This window comes from Apis dorsata, unplaced genomic scaffold (assembly GCF_000469605.1).
Source record: "Apis dorsata unplaced genomic scaffold, Apis dorsata 1.3 scaffold_18, whole genome shotgun sequence".
Classification (NCBI taxonomy): domain Eukaryota; kingdom Metazoa; phylum Arthropoda; class Insecta; order Hymenoptera; family Apidae; genus Apis; species Apis dorsata.
Window position 1 is genome coordinate 169,281 of NW_006263320.1, and position 21,752 is coordinate 191,032.

The following is a 21,752-nucleotide window of genomic DNA, read 5'->3' on the forward strand; positions in this document are numbered from 1 at the left end:
TGAGGTCATTGATAAGATCCAATTTTTCCGATATATAACTTTATTAATCATTGACAAAAGATGTCTTACGAAATTTAGAAATTATTTATATCAGAAAATGTTCTCGCGAAGAATATTGAAAATATATTTTAAAAACCATTAATTAATTTTTGTGAAAAATTTTTTAATAGCTGTTCAATAAAATTTTATTTCATAAAAATTTATTGAACAGTTATCGATGCTAATTAATATTATCAACACGATCGAAAATTATCGATTAAAATCAACTCTTTTGAATGTGTAGTTGTGTTATGTATTTGTAGGTGTAATGTAAAATAAATACTTAAATTGCCGAAAATAGGAATGATATCATATCAATAATATTGAATTATTTATTCATGAATTATCTTTCGATGTTGAGGATTTTAAAACAAAGTTCTCAAAATCTTTATTTTTAATTAGCCCGACATATTTAATTTTTATATAAATTTTCATGTATAATTATATTTGCATTAAATAATTCTTATAATCATCAAAAATATTCCCATTCCTATCGAATTTTACACGATTCTCCTCTTCGAATATCGAGTTTCTATAGAATTATTATTATTATTATTATTATTATTATTATTATTTATCATATTCAATAAAATTTATCACGCGTAAATATCTCGCTTCACATTGTATTTTCTATTCATTGAACGTGTGCCAGGCAAATATTTAAAATCAATTTCCTCGAAAACAATGCCGCCATATTTCGAAATTAGTTTCTGACAGTACAATCATCCGCTTTGACGCTTCTGCGCCTCCATTTATAGGATAAGCCCGGTATATCGCCAAGGATTGATCGATCAATCGAAAACGAAAAATAATGCATCACTGTATCAATTTTGCTGGTAAAAAAATTTTCAAACGATCCGGTTTCCCCGCGATTCGTACAGAAACACGTTCGAAAATCTCGTTTCGATCGTTGCAACTATTTCCTTCGGTATCTTTCTCGATAAGAAAGAAAAAGATTAAAAACTCGTAAATCTGACTGGCTTTACGGGTCGACCATAAGGGAACGACGATTAAAAAAGTATTCGAAAAGTCTTCTACATTGAGCCGCCATTTTTCTCTAGTTCCAAAAGTTTCTCTTATTTCGGTTATTTCTTTCTATTCTATTCAATTGTCTTAAAAAGTTCTTTTTATTATTATTAACGCGACTATAGATTAATAGAGACAGAGTGGTTTAAATAAGGCTATATCATTCAGTATATCTCGTTCGCATTAATTCTTGTAGAATCGTACGATTTGCGAAGAAAAGGTTGAGCAACGACACGGTTCTTTTCCGTATCTTATTTGCACAAGTGCATTGCGCCTTGGCTCATTATTATTCCGCTAATTTGCGTTCGTAAATGGCCGTTGTTCCAGCGTTCCCCTTTGCGAAACACGATGCCTTTTACGAGATATTCGGCATTTCATTCTCAATGCAGTGATTTCAATTTTATAATTAACCAATTCCATCGCAACGTTCGATTGCATATAATGTGTACAATTAGAAATTTCGAAGGAATGATTTAGAATTCAAGAAGATTATTGGATTTTAAAGAATTCATGATAAAATAAAATATTTATATCATAGATATTTAAATTATATTATTTTATTACTTCTTGTTAAGTTTTATCCATCGAATATACAGTATGTATCATTCTTCTTATTCAGTTTTTCCTTATATTTTCAGAATGCAGAATACAGAATCGATTATAATTAATAAGAAGATTGGTCACTTAACACTGCATTGAATTGCAAACAGGATTTTCAAACGATTTGATAAATTTGCATTTTCTTGTAAGAAGTTAGAAGATTAGCAATTGTAATTTGTTGAGTTTAGAGATGTTGCCAAAGCTTATTATAAATTTTGGCATAGTTTATTATTAGTTAAGAAATTTCTGATAAATTATGCAATCAGAGATAGTTACAATCTTAAAAACATTTAAAAATATTTCGATTTTGCATTCTCTGGAAAAAGTTATGGAATAATTATGATGCATTCTTTACTGTATTGTATTATATATATATATTATGTATAAAATTATTAATTAACTCTGTTAAATAACAGAGATAAAAGAAATTATAGATGTTAAAATAAATTGAAAATATATGTATAATAACTTCAAATATTTATTTAAAAAAAATTAATTTAAAAAACAGACAGTAGAAAAGATCAAATGTCATCGTATGAAGTCGTTCCAAAAATAATTTTATCCATTAATATTGAATGTTAGTTGAGATAGTCCAGTCTATATATATTACGAAGATATATGAATTTTGAAATGAATTCTTGTAGCTTGAATAACTCGATAAACTTCTATATATAATAAAAGATATTGCAGAATCAGTTCATTATAATTTATTGGATAACTATTTCGAGATTTAATGATCTTGCATCTGGGTTATCAGAATTTTAATTTGTTGTTGAAAACGATAAAATTTGTAGCCTGATTCGATCATTATGCATAATATATATATGTATATGTAAAAATGTTTTGAATATCTCGATAAATTTGTATCTCTTGCAAAGTGTTTTTCCATGAATGTTTACTTGGCTATAGAAAGATAAAAACCTTTCGAAAAAAATAAATAAAGATTGTGAGAATTATATAATGAAATTTAAGAATCATGTGCAATTCAATGGCGAGGAAAATTCATTGTTAACAATTTTAATATATTTTTAAATTTTTGAGGAAAATTTTGATTGCGACTCGAAAAGGATTTCTGTTTTCGATGAAATAATATTCTTTGCCAGACATTGTTGAACTTACGATTTATCCTCTTGGATAATCGTTTCTTGATAGCGAGAATATTGCGAAATGATGTTAAATCACAAGAGTTTCCATGCAAATTGAGAATTCTCTTTTTATAGTTTGGTGAATAGATAAGTTTATCGCTACAGGTTTTGTTTCAGTTTGAAAGCAATTCTTGAATATTTCAATAACTTTGCATTCTGTTGTTGTTCTTGAATTTGCAATTTTAATTTCTTGAGCAATCTTTTTATCATTTAAAGATGTTACGACAAGATGTTGAAATCCTGAGAATTGTTAAGTGTAAATAAATAAACTCATTATTATTCTGATTCCATTAAATTCTGTTAAATTAAAGATAATTTACGAAAATTTAAGAATATTCCAGAAAAATTAAGAAGTGAGGAATGTAATTAATTTGCTTCGTTGGCAGAGATGTTGCAGAACACCTGCGGCTACGAATTCGTAATTAATGACGAAATATGCTAGCAACTTGAAATTGTTCGTTTTAACGAAAACCTCAAACTTAATTGTTTGTTTTTGGTCATTAAAATTTAGAGCAATTTTAAAAAATAACAAAATTATGTTTCAATTTAGAAAAGATTTGTTATTAGATATCACTTAATTTTTATATTTGCTTTATATTTTTTCTATTTTTATCTTTAATCAAATAAGAATTTTTGTGTAAATTTAATAATAGATATCAATAATAGACGTCAATATCAATTATGTTAAAGTTATTAATAAAAATTTATAATTAGTTTCTATAATGAGTTTATGAAAACTAATTAAAAATTTATAATAATTAAAAAAAAAAGAGTTAGGAAATAATAGGCTAATGCTATTTATATTACTATTATATTGTATAAGCTTTTATTTATAAAAATTTTATTTGTCATAAGATTAATTGAAATTATTAAAAGATTGACGTGTTTATAACTTCTTAAAAAATTATACTTTTGGAATAATTAATCAGAAGGATAATATTAAATTATAAAATTAATAATATAATTAATATAATTAATTAATTAATATTTTATATTATATAATATTATTATATAATATATTATATTAATTAATAATACTAATATAAAATTATAAATTTTAATAAATTTAATAATTTAATAAATCGCATAAAGATTGAAAATATTAAATATTAAAGTCATTAAGTTAAATTATTAATAATTTAACTTAAGCTTATAAAAGAGAAATCCATAATCTCATAAAACTCGTAACTCGCCAATTCGTTAATGTTACAAATCAATTAATTGTGACCACGCTAACATTCAAAAATCTACTTATTAATAACGATGCGTGTTCAAAGCGTCGTATTTTATTTAAAACATCATTGAAACCTCTCGTTTCGGAAACCAACGTTTCGAAACTTTGGCAAATCCTCGAATACCACAATTTCGTTTCCCTCGACAATGTCAATTAAAATAAAGTCCTCTCCGATTCCTCTTGCGAAGAAACCTTTCAGGAATTTCCACGGAAAATCAAACAAAATCCCCGTTTCCGGGGAAGCCGATGCAAAGCATAAAGTATCGCCGCGAATTCGCTACTAGAGCTCGACTCCACGATATTTTGTTTAACATCTCCCCATCCATGGGGTCGAAGTTCGTCCGGCTGCTTATTGCCTCGCGGACTTGACTGCAGCCTCGAGCGCTCATCAAACTTCGTGCATCCAATCGGGGATGGATGCCGGTGGTTGTTGCGCGAAACTTGAGTTTCTGCATGCTGAACGATTGAAATAGATGTTCAATATGTTATTAATATTTCACCGACCAATTTTAATCTTCGAACGAATTTTTTCCATGATCGAGGGAGAATGGAATTTTAAATTAAATGGAGAAATTACAAATAAAAAAAAAATTATAAGATCTTTAAAAATTGATGAGTAGAGAAAAAACATGATGAATATAAGTAGTTTTATTGATTTTTTTGTGATATTTTTTGTGATATTTGTTACTTCGTGATATTTCGTGATGGAACAAAAAGTATATAATGAAAATCCAGGCCGATATTTTTTTCATTAAAATGTACGAATATAATGATTTTATCTTTTTTAGTTTTTTGGCTATTGCTCCTAAAAAATAGATGAATATACAAATTTTTGTAAAAACGAAGGAATTAATGAGAATTAATATTTTTAAAATACACAAAAGTTTCGTAATAAGAATATTTAATATTAATATTCTTATTGCAAACTTATAAAAGCTATGAAATTACAAAAACTATTTTATGAACATTATGAAAATATTACTATTATGTAGACAATAAAAATTAAAAAAATCAGGTTTTCATGTAAATTTATTTAATACATGTCAAGATCTCAAACGATTCAATTTTTCAGTCATTAAAATTAAATAATCTTTTAAAGAAAACAATCATCAAAGACATATATCAGAAACATCTTTTAAATCTTCGAAAATTCTCACTTATAATTCATACTTTCTCAACTACTTGTGTTTCACACACGTAATTACTTCGAGAAATGTAAAAAAGAAAAGAAAATAACAGTCTCACATGGCAATCTCATATATTCTCTTTGTGGGAGGCAATTATCAACTTCTATTAATATATACCGCGACACACGTTTCATATCGCGATGAAAGTGAATGATTTAGCTGAGATCCTAATTAATTAATATCACCAGATCTACTCCAGTCCGTTCACCGTTCTCCCACGAATGTTCTCATTAAACTAACTCTCATGAACACAAACACTTGTGTGCTTAAGTATCCAGTGATTCGTTTGTTTCCACAAATTTCCACAGAACATTTGCAGCCTGCCACGATCGCTCGATCATTATTACAATCGCGGCAACGACCGCGTGCACACTCCCACTCTCTAGATCTCACCGAAGGTAAGTAGTCTTAAGCAGCTTATGAACTGTATAAGTAATAGACATGGTCGTGCTCTCCTTCCGCTCTTCTTATTTCTTTATCTTGACTTCCAACTATTTTTGAGAACAGAAAATTGTTTTCATTAGAATTGAACCAATGGAACGATAGAAATTTTGGCGAGACGAACAAATTCTGGAATTTCGAAAGTGGATGTCAATTATATTATTTATTATTATCTTTCCTTATTTATCTATAGAAAAATCATAAATCAGGAAGTAAAATACTGCTGTCGAAACTTAATTTGACAAAAGAATTCAAGAAACATCTTTAAATAGATGCCATGGGACTATTTCTTTAAAATTTTAATTAAAAATCGAATATAATAGTATTTCTATTGAAAAAAATTCGATTACGTCAATTTTGTTACAAATTTATTTTAATTATTTCTTTCCAATTAACACTCTTCCTTCTGAATCTTTTTATTCTACTTTATAACACTTGGAAACAGAATTTTTTTCTTGTTACCAGGAAGAATAAGATCAAGGAAGAAAGATAAAACACATGCAACTTGGTAGATATGATTTATAAAATTAATAATAAAATTAATAATAATACGTTTTTTTATAACAATGTTATATTTAAATTGCACATACATGCATTACTTTCGAATAATTAATTTCATTTCTATAAGACTTAGAATGTAAATGATAAATAAATAAGTAATAAATTTCTATAAATTAAATCTATCTTTGAATTAGATCATTTTTGAGAATTTTCTAATGAAAAAATTAGTATTTAATATAAATCATAAATTTTATTCAATTAATGTCTATAATTAATTTGCTAAAATGTGATAGTAACACTAATTAAACTATATATAATAACTATGTAATTTAATCTAACCTAGAAAAATACTGTACTTAATTCCACAAAATAATAACAACATAATTAAGATTTTAAAAAGAGTCTTATCGAAATTATAAGATTTTATTTGCAAAGTCTTTTTTTATTTGCTAGATTTCTCTATCATCATTGAAAAAATTTCAATTTTTACGTTTTATCCTCTTTTCCACTTGCAGAGCCATAAAGAAAAAAGTTGGCCAGCCGGTGAAATAGCCTCCCGTCAATCAAAAACATACGAAATATGGCACAAAACTGTCTTTGTTCTACGCACTCGAAATCGTACTTCGACCAGGACGAATCCATAGCTTTTTCTGCCCATTCATCCGGTGTAATATTCACGGTGCAACGGCGAGAATACTCGCGCGAATCATGCATAAACGCAAGAATGCACTCACTAGTATCGGAGAATTTTGTTCTTTTGCTTTATTCTTTCATTCTGTAATATATATATATACAGATATTCTTTGAATAAGACAATATTTGAACTTCTATATGGAAAATTTTTTTTTAAAAATTCTGGTATAATTAAAGAGAATAGAAAAAAATCAGGTAATTTTCTGTTTTGGTTTTTATGAAATTTTTAATACTAAAATAAAACTTTTAATAATCGTAGGATAATACAAAACTTAAAAATTAAATTAAAATTAAAATTAAATTTGAAGTAATATAGTAAAGATTATGATAAAGTCGAATATAATATGTTTCAATTTTATAAAAATTTGAATGACAAAATAAAAGATTTTAATAATTGTAGAATAATTCTAATTTTGAATTTAATGATCATTTCGTGATGATATAAAAAAATTAACTCAAAAGATCATAATAAAAAATTAGATATAATTTGGAATATAAATTAAATTATTTGTTTGAATAGGATGAAAAATTGTATATAAATAATACTAAATTTTACGAAATAAAACCTAATAATTCTAGGATAATATTATTATGGTGAATAATATATTATGGTGAAAAGTTAATAACACGAAACTTGAGTTACAAGGAAGATAAAATAGCATTGTAAGAATAAACTTTGAAGCAACATTTGAATTAAAGTCTTTTGTATAAAAAAAATTAAAGTGACGATCGAATAATATATGATACAATTGTATCATATTGCAGAATGAAGTTTAATAAAAATATCTTTAAAATAATTCAATTTGTAATAATATTTACAAATACATCGAAAAAAGAATATTTTGAATTCCAATTAAATATATTACATAATATCCGTGTGTACAAGCCAAGAAACGAATGGAAACGAATCGATAATGGTAAACAGTTTCCATATATTATGCATCTGATAAAATAAACGGTCTCGCGTGACTTCCGGCTCGATTGTACTGTACAAGAGCTCTTACACAAGTCGAAACAACGTTTAGACTGACTTACAGAATGGCTGAAAACAAATAGATACGGCAAACCAAATTATTTACGTAATATATTGAAATATTTATTGAGAAGAGACTACGTATGCAGATTTAAGAATATGTTTCGTCCATTTTGCCGGAAACCAATGATGTTATCGTTTGAGGATGAATTTCAAGCTCGTTTAGAGGGTTGAGCTTGCTGGAAGGATTAGTCTCGCGAGGGTCGAAGTTTGTTTGGGTTTGGCGGCTTGTACAAAAGGGAAGGAGGTGGTAAAGGAGTTGTTGCATTGTGTCGTGAGATTCCGATACGTCGATACAGATGTTTTGGTTCGTGCAAGACAACCAACTACGATCAAAGGATTAAGCGAGGAAATTAAATCGAAAGTGAATTTGTTGTCAGCTTAAACGAATAATTGGTTTAAATGGAGGTTTCTTAAAATTAGTATAATGATATTTATTGGTGAAATTCTGTCGTGCTTAATTTAAGACGAATGAATTAAATAAAATTTAAAAAAGATAAGGGTCATGGATTTAAGAAATTTAGAAAATTCGATAGAATCCTTTCAAATATATTAATAATATGTCACTTTGAAATTGTGAAGATCAGTATTATCGATTTTTAAACATTTGACACGATAACACTAATCAAAAATCTGAAGTAAAATTCTCTTTCATAATTCTAATTTATTAAGAAACCCAAAAATATTCTCAATCAACGTATAAAAATCAATACAAATAACTATTACAATCTATTCTTAAATCTTGAGAAAAAAAATTTTCTCAATCAATATTTATCCATAGATCAATATTCCATTGCACATCTTAAAATAATTCTAATTCCTCATTTTTTTTTATTTACAGATCACGGAAGTCTCGGTCGACGTAGTCATGTAAATTCAGTGGTCCACAAGAGCACAGTGGTGGCTGATCTCCTCTTCAAACTCGGGTAGCCGAACGGTTAGTTGAACGGCCGGGTCCCAGAATACGGCCTGGTCTAACAGGAAGCTCGTCGCGTCTCCAACCGCGAAGGATCGGGTGATGAGCTCAGGATATCAGGCGACCGGCCCCATCACAACATGTTCCGTTCCAAGATTCGCATTCACACGTGTCAAGTGATACTGCTCACGTCCCTAGTATGGTTCCTGGTGGACGTGATGGTGCTGATGCTCTATTCGGATTGCATCGGAGGATCCGGATGGGGTTGCACGGAGAACGGCAAGCAGCAACAACCGCTCACTGAGGAAAGTTTGCCCCATTCGAAAATTGAATTAAAAGAAGAGGAACAGATCCAGCCGGTTGGCCAGCAGAGTAAGAAACGGTACAAACAACCGGAACTGCATTTGTGGAGGCCAGCTAGGGTAGTTAGGGATAACAAGGGAATACCCGGCGAGATGGGCGCGGCGGTGCACATCTCGCCGGAAGACGAAGCAAGACAGCAGGAGCTCTTTAAATTGAATCAGTTCAATTTGATGGCGAGCGACATGATATCGTTGAATCGGTCCCTCAAGGACATAAGGCTGGAGGGATGTAAGACGAAGAAGTACAGCAAGTACCTGCCGGATACTAGTATCGTGATAGTATTCCACAACGAAGCGTGGAGCACGCTGTTGAGGACCGTTTGGTCTGTCATTAATCGGTCTCCGCGCACGTTGCTCAAGGAGATCATATTGGTAGATGATAAAAGCGAGCAAGGTGAGCACGAGAATGATTTCGCGGTAAAGGAACTGGATTGACATGACTTGGAGGGCTGTTTGAATAGATGGGTGTGGTTTTGATTGAGTTCATGTTGCAATGTTAAATGCTTCTCTAAATATATAGGCGCGATACTGTGAATTGTTTATTTAATATATAGTATAATAGAATCGTAGTTTTATAAGAATCATATGAATTTTTATTCTAATAATAAAAATAAAAATATAATTAACGTTACTTGATATTATAGATAAAATATTCATCACGTCATTTTTGAATAATATAATAATAGGTATTTGATAATACAATATGCTTTTATTGCAATTGATAACTGGAATATTTATTTATCTAGAAATTTATATCAATGAAATAAATTGATTATATCAATTTGTGTATTATTAAAAAAAAAAGATGGATGTATATATGTATCGAAATACATTATAAAATATCAAATTTTTAAGTCAAAATTCATACATATATGACGTTAATAGTGAATTGAACATATTGAAAATAATTTTTAAATATAAAACATAAAACTACTCTACTATTTTATACAATAATTGCTCAAAATTTGACTTAATAATTCCTTGAGCATTTTTTTTTTTAATAGATTGTAATTTTCACATTTTTCTATTTACAATTTCTTTCATTCAATTATATTTAGAGAAATCTCGCAGATATTTTTAGGACATTCGATCCATCCAAAAGCATGAATGATCGTGCACTCTTCTTTCAGCCCTTTCAAACATCTCCAATATCAAAATCTTATAGTCAGTTTCAATAAATATTCAAAATTTCTTTTCTTATTTCTATATTGTAAAAGTAATAGGAAAATATAGAATCCTACGTACCTTTTATCAAGTCAACCAGTTCCAATTGCGGCAATAATGTTTTATTATTCAATGAATTCAATCGAAAAACTATTGGCAATGTGGTCAACGTCACTTTCACTTCTCCACGCCTTTTTGCTCATACAATGCACTCGATCCGCAGATCACTTGAAGCAAGACCTGGAGGACTATGTAAAAACGTTACCAGTCCCTACATATGTATACCGTACTGAGAAGAGATCGGGTCTAATCAGAGCCAGATTGCTTGGGGCGAAACATGTGAAGGGACAAGTTATAACGTTTTTGGACGCTCATTGCGAATGCACAGAGGGTTGGCTGGAACCTTTGTTGTCTAGAATCGCTGAAGACAGAACCACTGTTGTCTGTCCCATCATTGATGTGATTAGCGACGATACTTTCGAGTATATTCCAGCCAGCGATATGACGTGGGGTGGTTTCAATTGGAAACTGAATTTTAGATGGTAAGAATCGGTGAATTGATTCTTTAAGAGATTATATCTTTTGAGGTTTAATATATAAAGCAATCTTTTGCGTTATAATTTAATTCATTAATAAATATTTAAATTATTGATTATAAAAAGACTTAATTAAATTATGAATAGAAAAGAAAAATAATTAAAGTAAAATATTAAACATACATTAATATGAAATATTTTTTAATTTTTTATATGCTATTATTTATTATTTATTATTATTACTGGATAATATTATTTTCCTAATTTTTTAAAAAGTAATTAATTTATTTTCAGAAATGCATATGATGGATGCCTCATTATTTTTGAATGGAATAATCTATTATGCATCAATATTATTAACATCATATTTTATAAAGTTTATGCACTTATGATTATTTATAACACTATGATATTTTTTTTTCAATCATTAAAATTTTATTATGTATTGAATTTCTCTAATGATAGATATTGTATCCATTGAATTATTAATATGAAGTTCTATAAACTTTCAGGTATAGAGTGGCGCAAAGAGAAATGGACAGAAGATTAGGAGATAGGACAGCTCCTCTAAGAACACCAACAATGGCTGGCGGATTATTTTCTATTGACAAAGAGTATTTTTACGAATTGGGAGCATACGACGAGGGCATGGATATTTGGGGCGGTGAAAACCTCGAAATGAGCTTCCGGGTGAGTATTGATCGATGACAGTATTTACTTTATGCGGTCAGTCTATTTAAATGAAAATGAAGTTAGGAAACGCGGCCAAGTAAAAAGAATATTGAACATGAAATATTTATATATATATTCAATTTTTTTTTTAATACAGATTACACTGATTGAAAATTTTCCAGGTGATTCGGAAATATTTATCGCTTCGATAATAAAAATAAAGATATTTATGTATAAATTTTTTTTATTTGCTTTTTTTAGCTAATTTTTTTTCTCTAATACTGTTAATTCTACAAAAAAAAACTTTTTCTATATTTATATTTATTATTATTATATCTATATTTATGTAGTTGTTTGAAATTCTCTCTATGTATTTAATTCTTTAATGGTAAAACTTAATTTGATAATTAATACTAGAATTTTAAAAATCAAATATTCAAAGATCTTGATTCTAGTGTTAATTATAATCATATGATTTATCGCACGTTTGTTTTTAATTATTGTGAAATATTTTAAATTTATAATTCCAAAATATAGAGGGTTTAGATAATGGTTATTGTAATCTTCGTTTGTGAAGTCATAAGTACCTTGTAGGTATGGCAATGCGGTGGGACGTTAGAAATCAGTCCATGTTCTCATGTTGGACATGTGTTCCGAGACAAGAGTCCGTATACATTCCCTGGTGGTGTCAGCAAAGTAGTTCTACACAATGCGGCTAGGGTGGCCGAAGTCTGGATGGATGAGTGGAGAGATTTTTACTATGCCATGAATCCAGGTTAGATAACAGCGTGTATCATTTCTTTTGTATACTTTTTTCTTAATTATCAACCAATTAATAGATAACATCAAATAATAACGCTAATTACTCGATAGTCAATCTTCACTAATACTGTTAGTTCCATAAAAAGAAACTTTTTCTGTGTTTAAAATTTGTTATAGAAAAGTGTGCCTTCCTTTTGTTCTTTTTTTATTTTTTTGTTAATTTTTTAAAACGAAAAAATATAATTATTTTAAGAGATTTTAAATAGAAAAGATAAAAAATAATTATAAGTTTGATGTTTGCTATTATAGTAAACTTAATGTGAAATTCGTTTACATATTGTTAGTATATATAATTTAATTCAAAAATAAGACAATACAAATATCTTAACGGGTATCTGATACGACAAATGCTATAATATTATAAATGTAAAACTGTTATATTATAGCACACTTTTTTTTTTATTTAGTTTTAAATGAAAAAATTGTTCGAGTATTAATTTAGAATAAATATTCTTATTTATTTAGTTATTAGCATCGCGTAACAATTTATATGTTTAAAATTAACCCATAGCTATATGTAGTTTATTTATATTTGACTTTAAAATTAATCTTAAGCGTGTTTATTAGTATAATATTAACCAAATTTTCTTTTTTACATTTATATTATCAAATTTTATATTAACATGTCTATGTACATGTCTGTATCTATGTATGTAAATGTATCGTAATTACTATTAATATTATATATTTTTATCTAAATTTTTTTCTTCTTGTGTGTATGTATGTGAAACAAAGAGAGAAAGGAAGAGAGAGATATTGATATTTTAGTTACATTTAGCCATAAAATTTGATTTGCAGGAATACAATTGATTTCTTTGCATTTCAATATACTTTGGTATAGTCTTAACCACTCATCCATCCAGCCGACTAACAAAATGAATTTGCTTGCTTCTTTGTTGATACATTTTACGATAATATTATAGGTACCAAGAGAGAAGAACGAGCGCCCATCTGATCAAACTTCAAATATATTAGCTCTTTTTGTTTTTTTGTTTTTTTTTTGTTTTTTTTTTTTTTTTTTTTTTTTTTTTTTTTTTTTTTTTGTTATAAATTACCCATTTGTAATTGCTAACATACTAACAGAACTGAGTTGGTTAGATATGGATGTGTGGTGGGACATTGGAAATCGCAACGTGCTCGCACGTCGGTCATGTATTCCGTAAGTCAACACCATATACATTCCCTGGTGGTACCAGCAAGATAGTGAACCACAACAATGCGCGACTCGCAGAGGTCTGGTTGGACCAATGGAAGTACTTCTATTACAACATTAATCCAGGTAGCACTAACACCAGCATTTCTGGAAAGAGAATATAGACTGCAATATCGCTAAATTCTTAAATACTTTTTTTATGTATTTCCTGTTTGGTTTACTTTATCTTATCTCGCATGTTCTTTTTCCTATCGGATAATTGGTACGCTTTTATAAGTTGCATTTAACTTAGCTTAACAGCAGCTAATCACTAGCTATGCGTATATATCAGATACCCGTTAATATTAGGAAAATAATAAATAAGTTTTTTTTTTGTTCTTTTTTAAGGCAAAATCTCAAGAAAGAAGGTTAATAAAAAAATAAATAAAAAATATGATGAAAATATACATTCAATTTAAATTTTAATACATTGTATTATGAACAAGATTTCCTCCTTCAAAATTAATATGTTATGAAAGATTGATGTATAATAGCACAATTATTTTTAACAGCAAGCATATTATAGCATTAGTACACCACACATGGCAATGTATTTACTTTAGCACAAACTTTTGACACCCTTCTTTTAGAGAATATTCATATAATCACATTTTGCATTTTAAAAATTTTAAATTTAATTTTAATTATATTAATCAAAATTATTTATTTTATTATTTTATTTATAGGAGCTCGAAATGTAGCTGTTGGAGATGTATCTGAAAGAATTAAGTTAAGAGAACGTCTTAAATGTAAAAGCTTTAGATGGTACTTGGAAAATATTTATCCTGAATCTCCAATGCCATTGGATTATTATTATTTGGGTGATGTACAAAATGTTGACACACAAACTTGTTTGGATACAATGGGTAGAAGAACAGGTGAAAATGTTGGAATTAGTTATTGTCATGGATTGGGTGGTAATCAAGTTAGTGTAATTAAATTATTTTTAATTTTCATTAAATATTAAATTCTTTAATTAATAAAATATAATTTTTTATTTCAATTAGGTGTTTGCTTATACTAAACGACAGCAAATTATGTCTGATGATATGTGCCTTGATGCAGCTAGTCCCCAAGGTCCTGTCAAAATAGTACGATGTCATGGTATGGGTGGAAATCAAGCATGGGTTTATAATGAAGAGGTATAACAAATAATTTAAAAATAATTTTCATAAAGTAATAATATAAAAATAGTAGTAATAAAATATATATTTGTTTGTAGACGAAGATGATCAAACACACTAATACAGGACACTGTTTGTCGAAACCTCGTTCGAACGATGCAATGCAACCTGTTTTAGCACCTTGTGATCCGCATAACATCGGTCAAAAATGGACCATGCGTAGTAAATTCAAATGGCAAGCCAGCTAATATGAGGTGTTTCTAAGTGCAACATTTATATGTAATACTTGTTGATCTATTTAATATTAATTCAAGAACTGATATTCAAAAAACTTCCGTATTTTGAGGAACCAAGGAAAAGACTAGTATTATACTCCGTAAAAACAATACAGTATCATGTTTTGTCGATTTATAAATATCAACGGAGTTAATAGTGATCGTAAACGAGAAACTGAGAGATTGAAGTTAATGCTTTTTAGTTACATAGGATTTATTTACTGTTACTAGCAGTATTGTGTATTTACTGCCATTTTTCATGGTATGCCTTGATTAATAATGCACAAGTGTTAAAAGAAAAAAACTATTCCATTGTGCGTGCGTACAAGTGATACGAAAAGAGACGTATGTGAACATTCTTTTTTTATTTTTTTTTTTTAAAGTAAACAGTAAAGAGAAAAGCATATCAGACCACTGTTATAAATAAATAATTGTTAATACAAAAAAAAGAGACATATTTGATAATATGGGATGAGTGCAATGCTGGATGACTGGAAGATATATCAGTGCACTGAAACACAGATATATTAATGGCATAAATGATACATTACTACAAAGAGTGAATGTTGAATTGCAAGTGGTATTATTATGACATTATCGATTACGATTTAGAACTTGTATTGTACAATTTTTGTAGCAATTAGGGAAGAGCACTGAATCTTTTTATACTGATATTTCTAACAGTTCCTTGTTGCATCTCGTTCATATGATTTAGTTGTTATTAGTTTTCTTTTTATTCGTTTAAATGGATGAATGTACTTATACCTGAATTCGCCATAGCAATATGAGATTAACGAAATATCGTTTAAGAATATAAGAAAACTATCGACTGTTATTCACTGTACTGTTATATTTTAAATATTTTCTTAAATTCAAGACAAAAAATGTCTTCCGTATTTTCTTAACAAAAAAAAAAGCTAGATATTTTTATGATATTCCTAATATCTTATATAGTTATAATTCTTCATAGATTCAGGCCCTTTTTGCTTTTTATACATTTGAAGCGTGCCGAAAATATAGAGTGCAATATCCTTGTTAAATAAGAAACTATGGAAACAATTTCCTGTAACTAATGTAAAAATAATTATATAATGTAATAATTGTTATCAGATTCTGGCGCCCTTCCCTTACATTACTATAAACTAAGATTAAATATCTTTCATATTTCAGAAAAAAAAAATGAACATAGTCAACAAGATAAAATAACATTTCTGAAAAATAATAATTAATAGTTATACTTTCTCAAATTTGAGAAGAAATTAACTAATTCTGTAACTTTAAATGAGAAAACATTAAACTACATTTATAATATTTAAAATATATATGACACTAAGAAATTTTCAATTTAGGAACTTTAATATCAAAGAATATACTCAATCTTATGTTATATGAAAGAATGGTGATGGTGCAACAAATTATCATTTACAGCTTAATTATATATTTAATTATTTGTACAAGACAATAGTATTTATTTTTGTATAGGAGTTGATTTTTATTAAATCAATATATTATTTGAATATGTGTTTAATTATATTAGCAGAATTTGTAGATAATTTGTTAGTTATTTGAATTGATAAAATTTAGTTAAATTCAAGTGCACAAAATATAGAAAAAGATAAAATCTATAATTGTAAACAATTTTTAATCTTATAACTTATTCAACGAATTGTATGTGAATGAATCATATGTAAACTACTACTATGTTTTATTATTTTTATTTTATTTCATTTTAGGCTAATATTTAGAATTATTTATAAAAATTATATTAATAAAAATAATTGTAAGAATTACATTAAAACATTAAAGATTACTTATTGGCATAGATTCAAATTCATGAAATTTATTTCTAAATTTATTGCATATAAATTTATATGCAATGTATGGCAAGTGTATATATTCCTTAAATAAAAAAGTCTACATTTTCTATTATTTATGAGAATTAAACATTGAAATAAATAACTTTAAAGACAATAAAGTACTCTACATATGTTCCATTAAGTTTAATATATATATATAATATTTAATCTGATTAATAGTTTTCTAAAAAATTCCATATTTTTTTAAGCATTAATTAATTTAATAAAGATAATATATTCATTTTTATAAAAAAAAGTTTCATTAAAAAATTATAAGATTATGAATTCATTGTAAAATTTAATATATATTATAGAACAGAAAATATGTAAGTATAAGTACATGTATCATAGTTTTGATGTGCCTCTAAAGTAATTTCTAAATAATTCTTTCTAATAAATAATATGAAAATCCTACTCTTATATTAATAAAAATTTAAGTCTTATGTATCATGTATTAAATTGTCATGAATCTATTAAATCTAATAAAAATGAATTTTTTTGTTTACTATTTCTTTATCATATATACATAATACATAATACATAAATAATTTTCATTTTTTTAAATTTTAATTCACTAATATTTTATAAATTACTAGAAAAGGTAAAATAAAATAGACTAAATATTTATATGAAATTCATTAAATTTATTTACTGTTCTTTAACTTCACGTAATCTTCTTACTGCAGATCTAACAGAAGCAGCAGCTGTTGTCGAATATACCCATGCACCTCCAGCAACAGTTCTTTTGCATCGTTTGCAAGACCAAATACCCACAACACTTCGTTTCATAGCATCCTATCGCAAAAAAAATAAAATTTACATATAAAAAAATATATTTAATGATTTTTATTAAAATATACTTATATAGTAATTATGATATATTTTAACGAAATATATTTTCATACATAAAGATATAAAATTTATAAATATAAAATTAATTAATACCTTGCCACAAAATGTGCAAGTATATTTACTATGCTGAGTAATTTCCATTTTTTTGACCATTTTTCTGAGGGAGGCACCATATCGAGTACCATATTTACCAGTGATTCCAACCTTCTTCGTGCGTTTTGCCTAATGAATAAAAATAAGTATATTTTATAAATTAAATAATTCTATTTTTTATAATCTAATTTATATAAACATATCTATAAATTATAATAATCATAATAATAGAACAAATATAGATTATTGATATGAAATTTTGATAATTAGATATTGTAAAGATATATATTTTTTTAAATTACAAAGTATTCATTTGATATAAATAGGTTAAATTTAATTCTTTATATTAATTTTCATAATAAATTTTTATCATAAAACAAATTAAATATATCGTATTAATTAATTTTTATTGCACAATGATTAAAAATTTTATAACTTAAACTTCATAACGATTAATTTAATGCGAAGATGCAAACAAAATATTTTTAAAATCACTATTTTTATACAAATTATTATTTTCAATAAATAAATATCATAATATAAATACTTTATCAATGATACTTTTCAATATTTAATACATTTAATTTTATCAGTATTTCAATAAGATTTATAAAATATTTCTGAATAACAATCTTTACCATTTTGCAGAAATACAGGATACGTTCCAATAGAACCGGAAAAGAAGAAAGCACTATGAAGTCCAATATTCATTGCGCGTTTCAATCACCGGAAATCACAATGAAATGGCGCATTCATGAAAAGCGCGAATTTAAATTGTGCATTAGAAGATAATAAACGAATTCGTTCTCGCGTAATTAAATAAACATTATATTCTGTTTTATTATTGCATAAAACATTTAAATCTATCATCGAAATTAAATTATAAACCACAGTTATATTAAAAACATTTATTTAATACGAGGATATACAAGTACGGCGAATATGCAATCTTATTCTAATCAAAAAATTTTCACGGACAGGTAGTTGCGCAGTTGACCTCAATACAGAACCGTTACATTTCGATCAAGTTATGTTGGTATAGAGATTTCTGTTATCTCAGTTCGATCGTGGTTGCAGAAAAAAGGATAAGTTGTGCAAACGTGCATGAGAACTCTCGAAAACCGGCCTGAAATGACGTAGCTAGTGGATCCCAGACTATCCCGTGCGTGTTAAATCAGTGTTGCTCACCGTTGGTGATCTGTGAACTAATAGCCTATAGTGATTCACTGATCGCTTATCACTTCGTGAAACCGCTAATCGTGGCACATATCGAACAGAAGTGTGAGAGTGTCAATTAGTAACGAAAGCACCGACTAACGATGGTCGTTAAAATCTACATATCGGGCATCAGTGGAAACAAAGAAGTGAGTGCGAAAAACTAAAGAATATAAAAATATTTTATTCGAGAGCTAGGAACAAAAAAGAAGAGAGAATGTGTGTGTGTATGTGAATTCGTATATGTATGTAACTTGAATGCCAGATTTACCGGGCACCTGAATTCTAACGATATTTCACGTCTACATTGTATCGGATTACACTGAATAAACTTCACGATCGAAATGTCAATTAATAATCGGACACTGTCATTTATTAGAGATTTTTATTGAATGTGACACGCGATGCAGTTTATCGAATGAAATGATTCATACTACGCCTCTATCAAAATGCAATTTTCTTCTGGCTAGATACATTTGATATCAGAAAAACGTATGTTAGATTCAATTAACAAAATAGTATCAAGTGAATAATATAGCTTACATTATATCGAACTTACTAAAATTTATGCATATATTAATGCATAAATTTATGCATATAACAATGAAAATGTGAAGAATAAAAAATGAAAATGAATTTATGAATTAATTTAACAAATGAAAAAATATTTATGAATAATAGTCTCAGATTTTGAATAATCAAACTTTTTATTAGTGTTTATATTTTTCATTATAATGAATACTTATATTATGTTTTTAAACTTTTTTTGTTTGATTTTTTATTCAATCTATTTTTTAGTAGTTTTCAACTATATTTTTAATAGTTTTAAACTAAATTTTATTATTAATAATTATTGATATGATCATAACGGTATATGTTTTGTTCGAATCGATACGTTGCTTTATATTGCACCAGAACATGAAATAATCGTAACTTGTTTATCAAGTTTCGAAACTTTATCTTTTATTAAATAACAATATATTTAAGATTAGATATATTTAAGATTAGATAATTAGATAATAAAGTATAAATATATTGAATTCATTTTTTTTTTTAGGTAAAAAAAAGACAACAACGAGTATTAATGATATTAGATAGCAAAAATGTAGAATACGAAACAATTGATATAACGGAACCAGGGAAAGAAATGGAAAAAGAATTTATGCAAACTAATAGTATCGCGAGAGAAAGTAAATATCCATTACCTCCACAAATATTTAATGAAGAAGAATATTGCGGGGTAATTATTATTATACAAATTCTGAATCTTATAATTTCATGATAATAATAAAGGATATTTTGTATAAAAATGTTTGTATAAAATTTTTATGATTTTTGAACTTTAAATAACTTTTATTTAAACTATAAATACTTATAATGAATCATTCTATAGGATTATGAAGATTTTGATTTGGCAAATGAAATAGATGAATTGGAAGAATTTTTAAAAGTAGCACCACCTGTTAGTGCAAAAGAAAATGTACTTGATTTAAATCAAAGTAAGGAAATTCAAGAAAATGGAAATACTACAAGTCGAGAGGTAGACATTATTAATTATCTGGAAATTCCATAGAAAATGTTAAATGTTATTTTATATATTATATATATTTATATCATTATATGTAGTATGTTTTTTTTTAACTTTACTTCGGAGAATTTGATTTATAATCATCTTATGTTTATTTGCCGGTGTTTTGTCCTTGGCACTAAATTTGTAACTTGTCTGTATTAACTACTACATGTTTATTTTAGCCCTCTACAGATAAAGAAGCAAGTGCAGTAGAGGCAGAAAGGTAAGTTCTATAGAACATAGAAATATATATTATATAGATTGCATAATTTTGTGATTAATCATATAGATTGAATAATTATTACTATTACTGTAAATATATGCTTGTTATATATTAAATCATTAAATCATTTTATTTATATAAAAAAATTGCCTTGAAAATAAAATTTATTTTATTTTATTTATTTATTTTTATTACTTTTTATCTTAGTGTTGAAAAAAGGACAACTTTACCAAGTGAAAATGTACAGTCAGATGAATCTAAATCTATAGAACATGATGGTGGAACAAATACTGAAAAATCTGCAGAACATACAGAAGAAAATGTTGAAAAAAATGAAGAAAAATCTGATGATCAAGAAAAAGAAGAATAGAAGAATAAATCCATATGATTGTGGGATATTTTATATTTCTTTGACATCCTTAATTTTTCACTGATAAGGATATTTTATAAAAGTTATATTTATCATATTTTTAAGGCTGAGTGAAGGTACTGCCAAAATACCAAGATTTCTGCTTTGCAGAAAATGTATTGAACAAACAGTATAAACAAAGCGATACTTTTATAGAAATATTTTATATTTGAAATCAAGTATGTTTTCACCATCAGATTTTTTATAGTCTGATTAGAAAATAATGAATTTTATCCTTTTTCATATCAGTAGATAATATAAATTTTTTAATTTCTTATACTGATATTTTACATTATTTATATTGTAATTTAATTCTTTATTTTTTAAACACAATTCTAATAATGTGCTAGGAGTAATACATTTTCAGTATTGAGAATACCTTTTTTTGTTCTATTATTTGTTAAAAATTAACAATAAATTTTAGGTAGATACATACATCTTATTTATAAAATTATTTTTATTTTAATTTCAAATTATTATTTAATAATCCTTTTATAATTACATTAAATTGTTTATACGAATTTATTAAGTATTCTTGTGTATTTGTCAGTGATCCAAACTACAAATCATTT

The 21,752-nt window shown here is 26.9% G+C and overlaps 3 protein-coding genes across 8 annotated transcripts in view; 2 read left to right on the plus strand and 1 right to left on the minus strand.

Moving 5' to 3' along the window:
- LOC102678659 (polypeptide N-acetylgalactosaminyltransferase 5) overlaps positions 1-16,572 on the plus strand; it is a 28,891-nt gene extending 12,319 nt beyond the window's left edge. For 3 of the 5 annotated variants that reach the window (XM_031509481.1, XM_006607748.2, XM_031509485.1), the window contains exons 2-8: positions 8,741-9,571; positions 10,565-10,883; positions 11,390-11,567; positions 12,144-12,324; positions 14,250-14,488; positions 14,571-14,705; positions 14,786-16,572. In XM_031509481.1, coding sequence (XP_031365341.1) covers positions 8,956-9,571; positions 10,565-10,883; positions 11,390-11,567; positions 12,144-12,324; positions 14,250-14,488; positions 14,571-14,705; positions 14,786-14,935 — 1,818 coding nt within the window. In that variant the 5' untranslated portion in view covers positions 8,741-8,955 and the 3' untranslated portion in view covers positions 14,936-16,572. Of the gene's footprint in view, positions 1-7,671; positions 8,396-8,740; positions 9,572-10,564; positions 10,884-11,389; positions 11,568-12,143; positions 12,325-13,469; positions 13,651-14,249; positions 14,489-14,570; positions 14,706-14,785 lie in introns of those variants that run through there. The other 2 variants (XM_031509488.1, XM_006607749.2) reach the window with 2 other exon arrangements.
- An 867-nt stretch (positions 16,573-17,439) lies between these two features.
- LOC102679308 (60S ribosomal protein L37a) lies at positions 17,440-18,547 on the minus strand. Its single transcript, XM_006607752.2, has 3 exons — positions 18,402-18,547; positions 17,764-17,892; positions 17,440-17,613 (listed from the first exon to the last, which is right to left on the minus strand). The coding sequence occupies exons 1-3, from the start codon at positions 18,402-18,404 to the stop codon at positions 17,467-17,469; spliced, it is 279 nt and encodes a 92-aa protein (XP_006607815.1). The 5' UTR covers positions 18,405-18,547; the 3' UTR covers positions 17,440-17,466.
- Positions 18,548-18,730: 183 nt separating this feature from the next.
- LOC102679086 (SH3 domain-binding glutamic acid-rich protein homolog) lies at positions 18,731-21,618 on the plus strand. Of its 2 annotated transcripts, none has more exons than XM_006607750.2 (5): positions 18,731-19,127; positions 20,036-20,218; positions 20,372-20,518; positions 20,731-20,771; positions 20,979-21,618. In XM_006607750.2, the coding sequence occupies exons 1-5, from the start codon at positions 19,083-19,085 to the stop codon at positions 21,139-21,141; spliced, it is 579 nt and encodes a 192-aa protein (XP_006607813.1). In that variant the 5' UTR covers positions 18,731-19,082; the 3' UTR covers positions 21,142-21,618. The 2 variants fall into 2 exon arrangements, with proteins under 2 accessions (XP_006607813.1, XP_006607814.1); XM_006607751.2 differs by lacking the exon at positions 18,731-19,127 and adding an exon at positions 19,162-19,470.
- The last annotated feature ends 134 nt before the right edge of the window (positions 21,619-21,752 follow it).

Excerpts from the sequence above, each read along its gene's own strand:
- LOC102679308 (XM_006607752.2), bottom strand. Across the intron at positions 17,614-17,763 it reads CTTGCACATTTTGTGGCAAG|GATGCTATGAAACGAAGTGT; the intron begins GTATTAATTAAT and ends TTTTTGCGATAG.
- LOC102679086 (XM_006607750.2), top strand. The coding sequence starts at position 19,083 with ATGGTCGTTAAAATCTACATATCGGGCATCAGTGGAAACAAAGAA. Across the intron at positions 19,128-20,035 it reads GCATCAGTGGAAACAAAGAA|GTAAAAAAAAGACAACAACG; the intron begins GTGAGTGCGAAA and ends TTTTTTTTTTAG. Across the intron at positions 20,519-20,730 it reads GAAATACTACAAGTCGAGAG|CCCTCTACAGATAAAGAAGC; the intron begins GTAGACATTATT and ends TGTTTATTTTAG.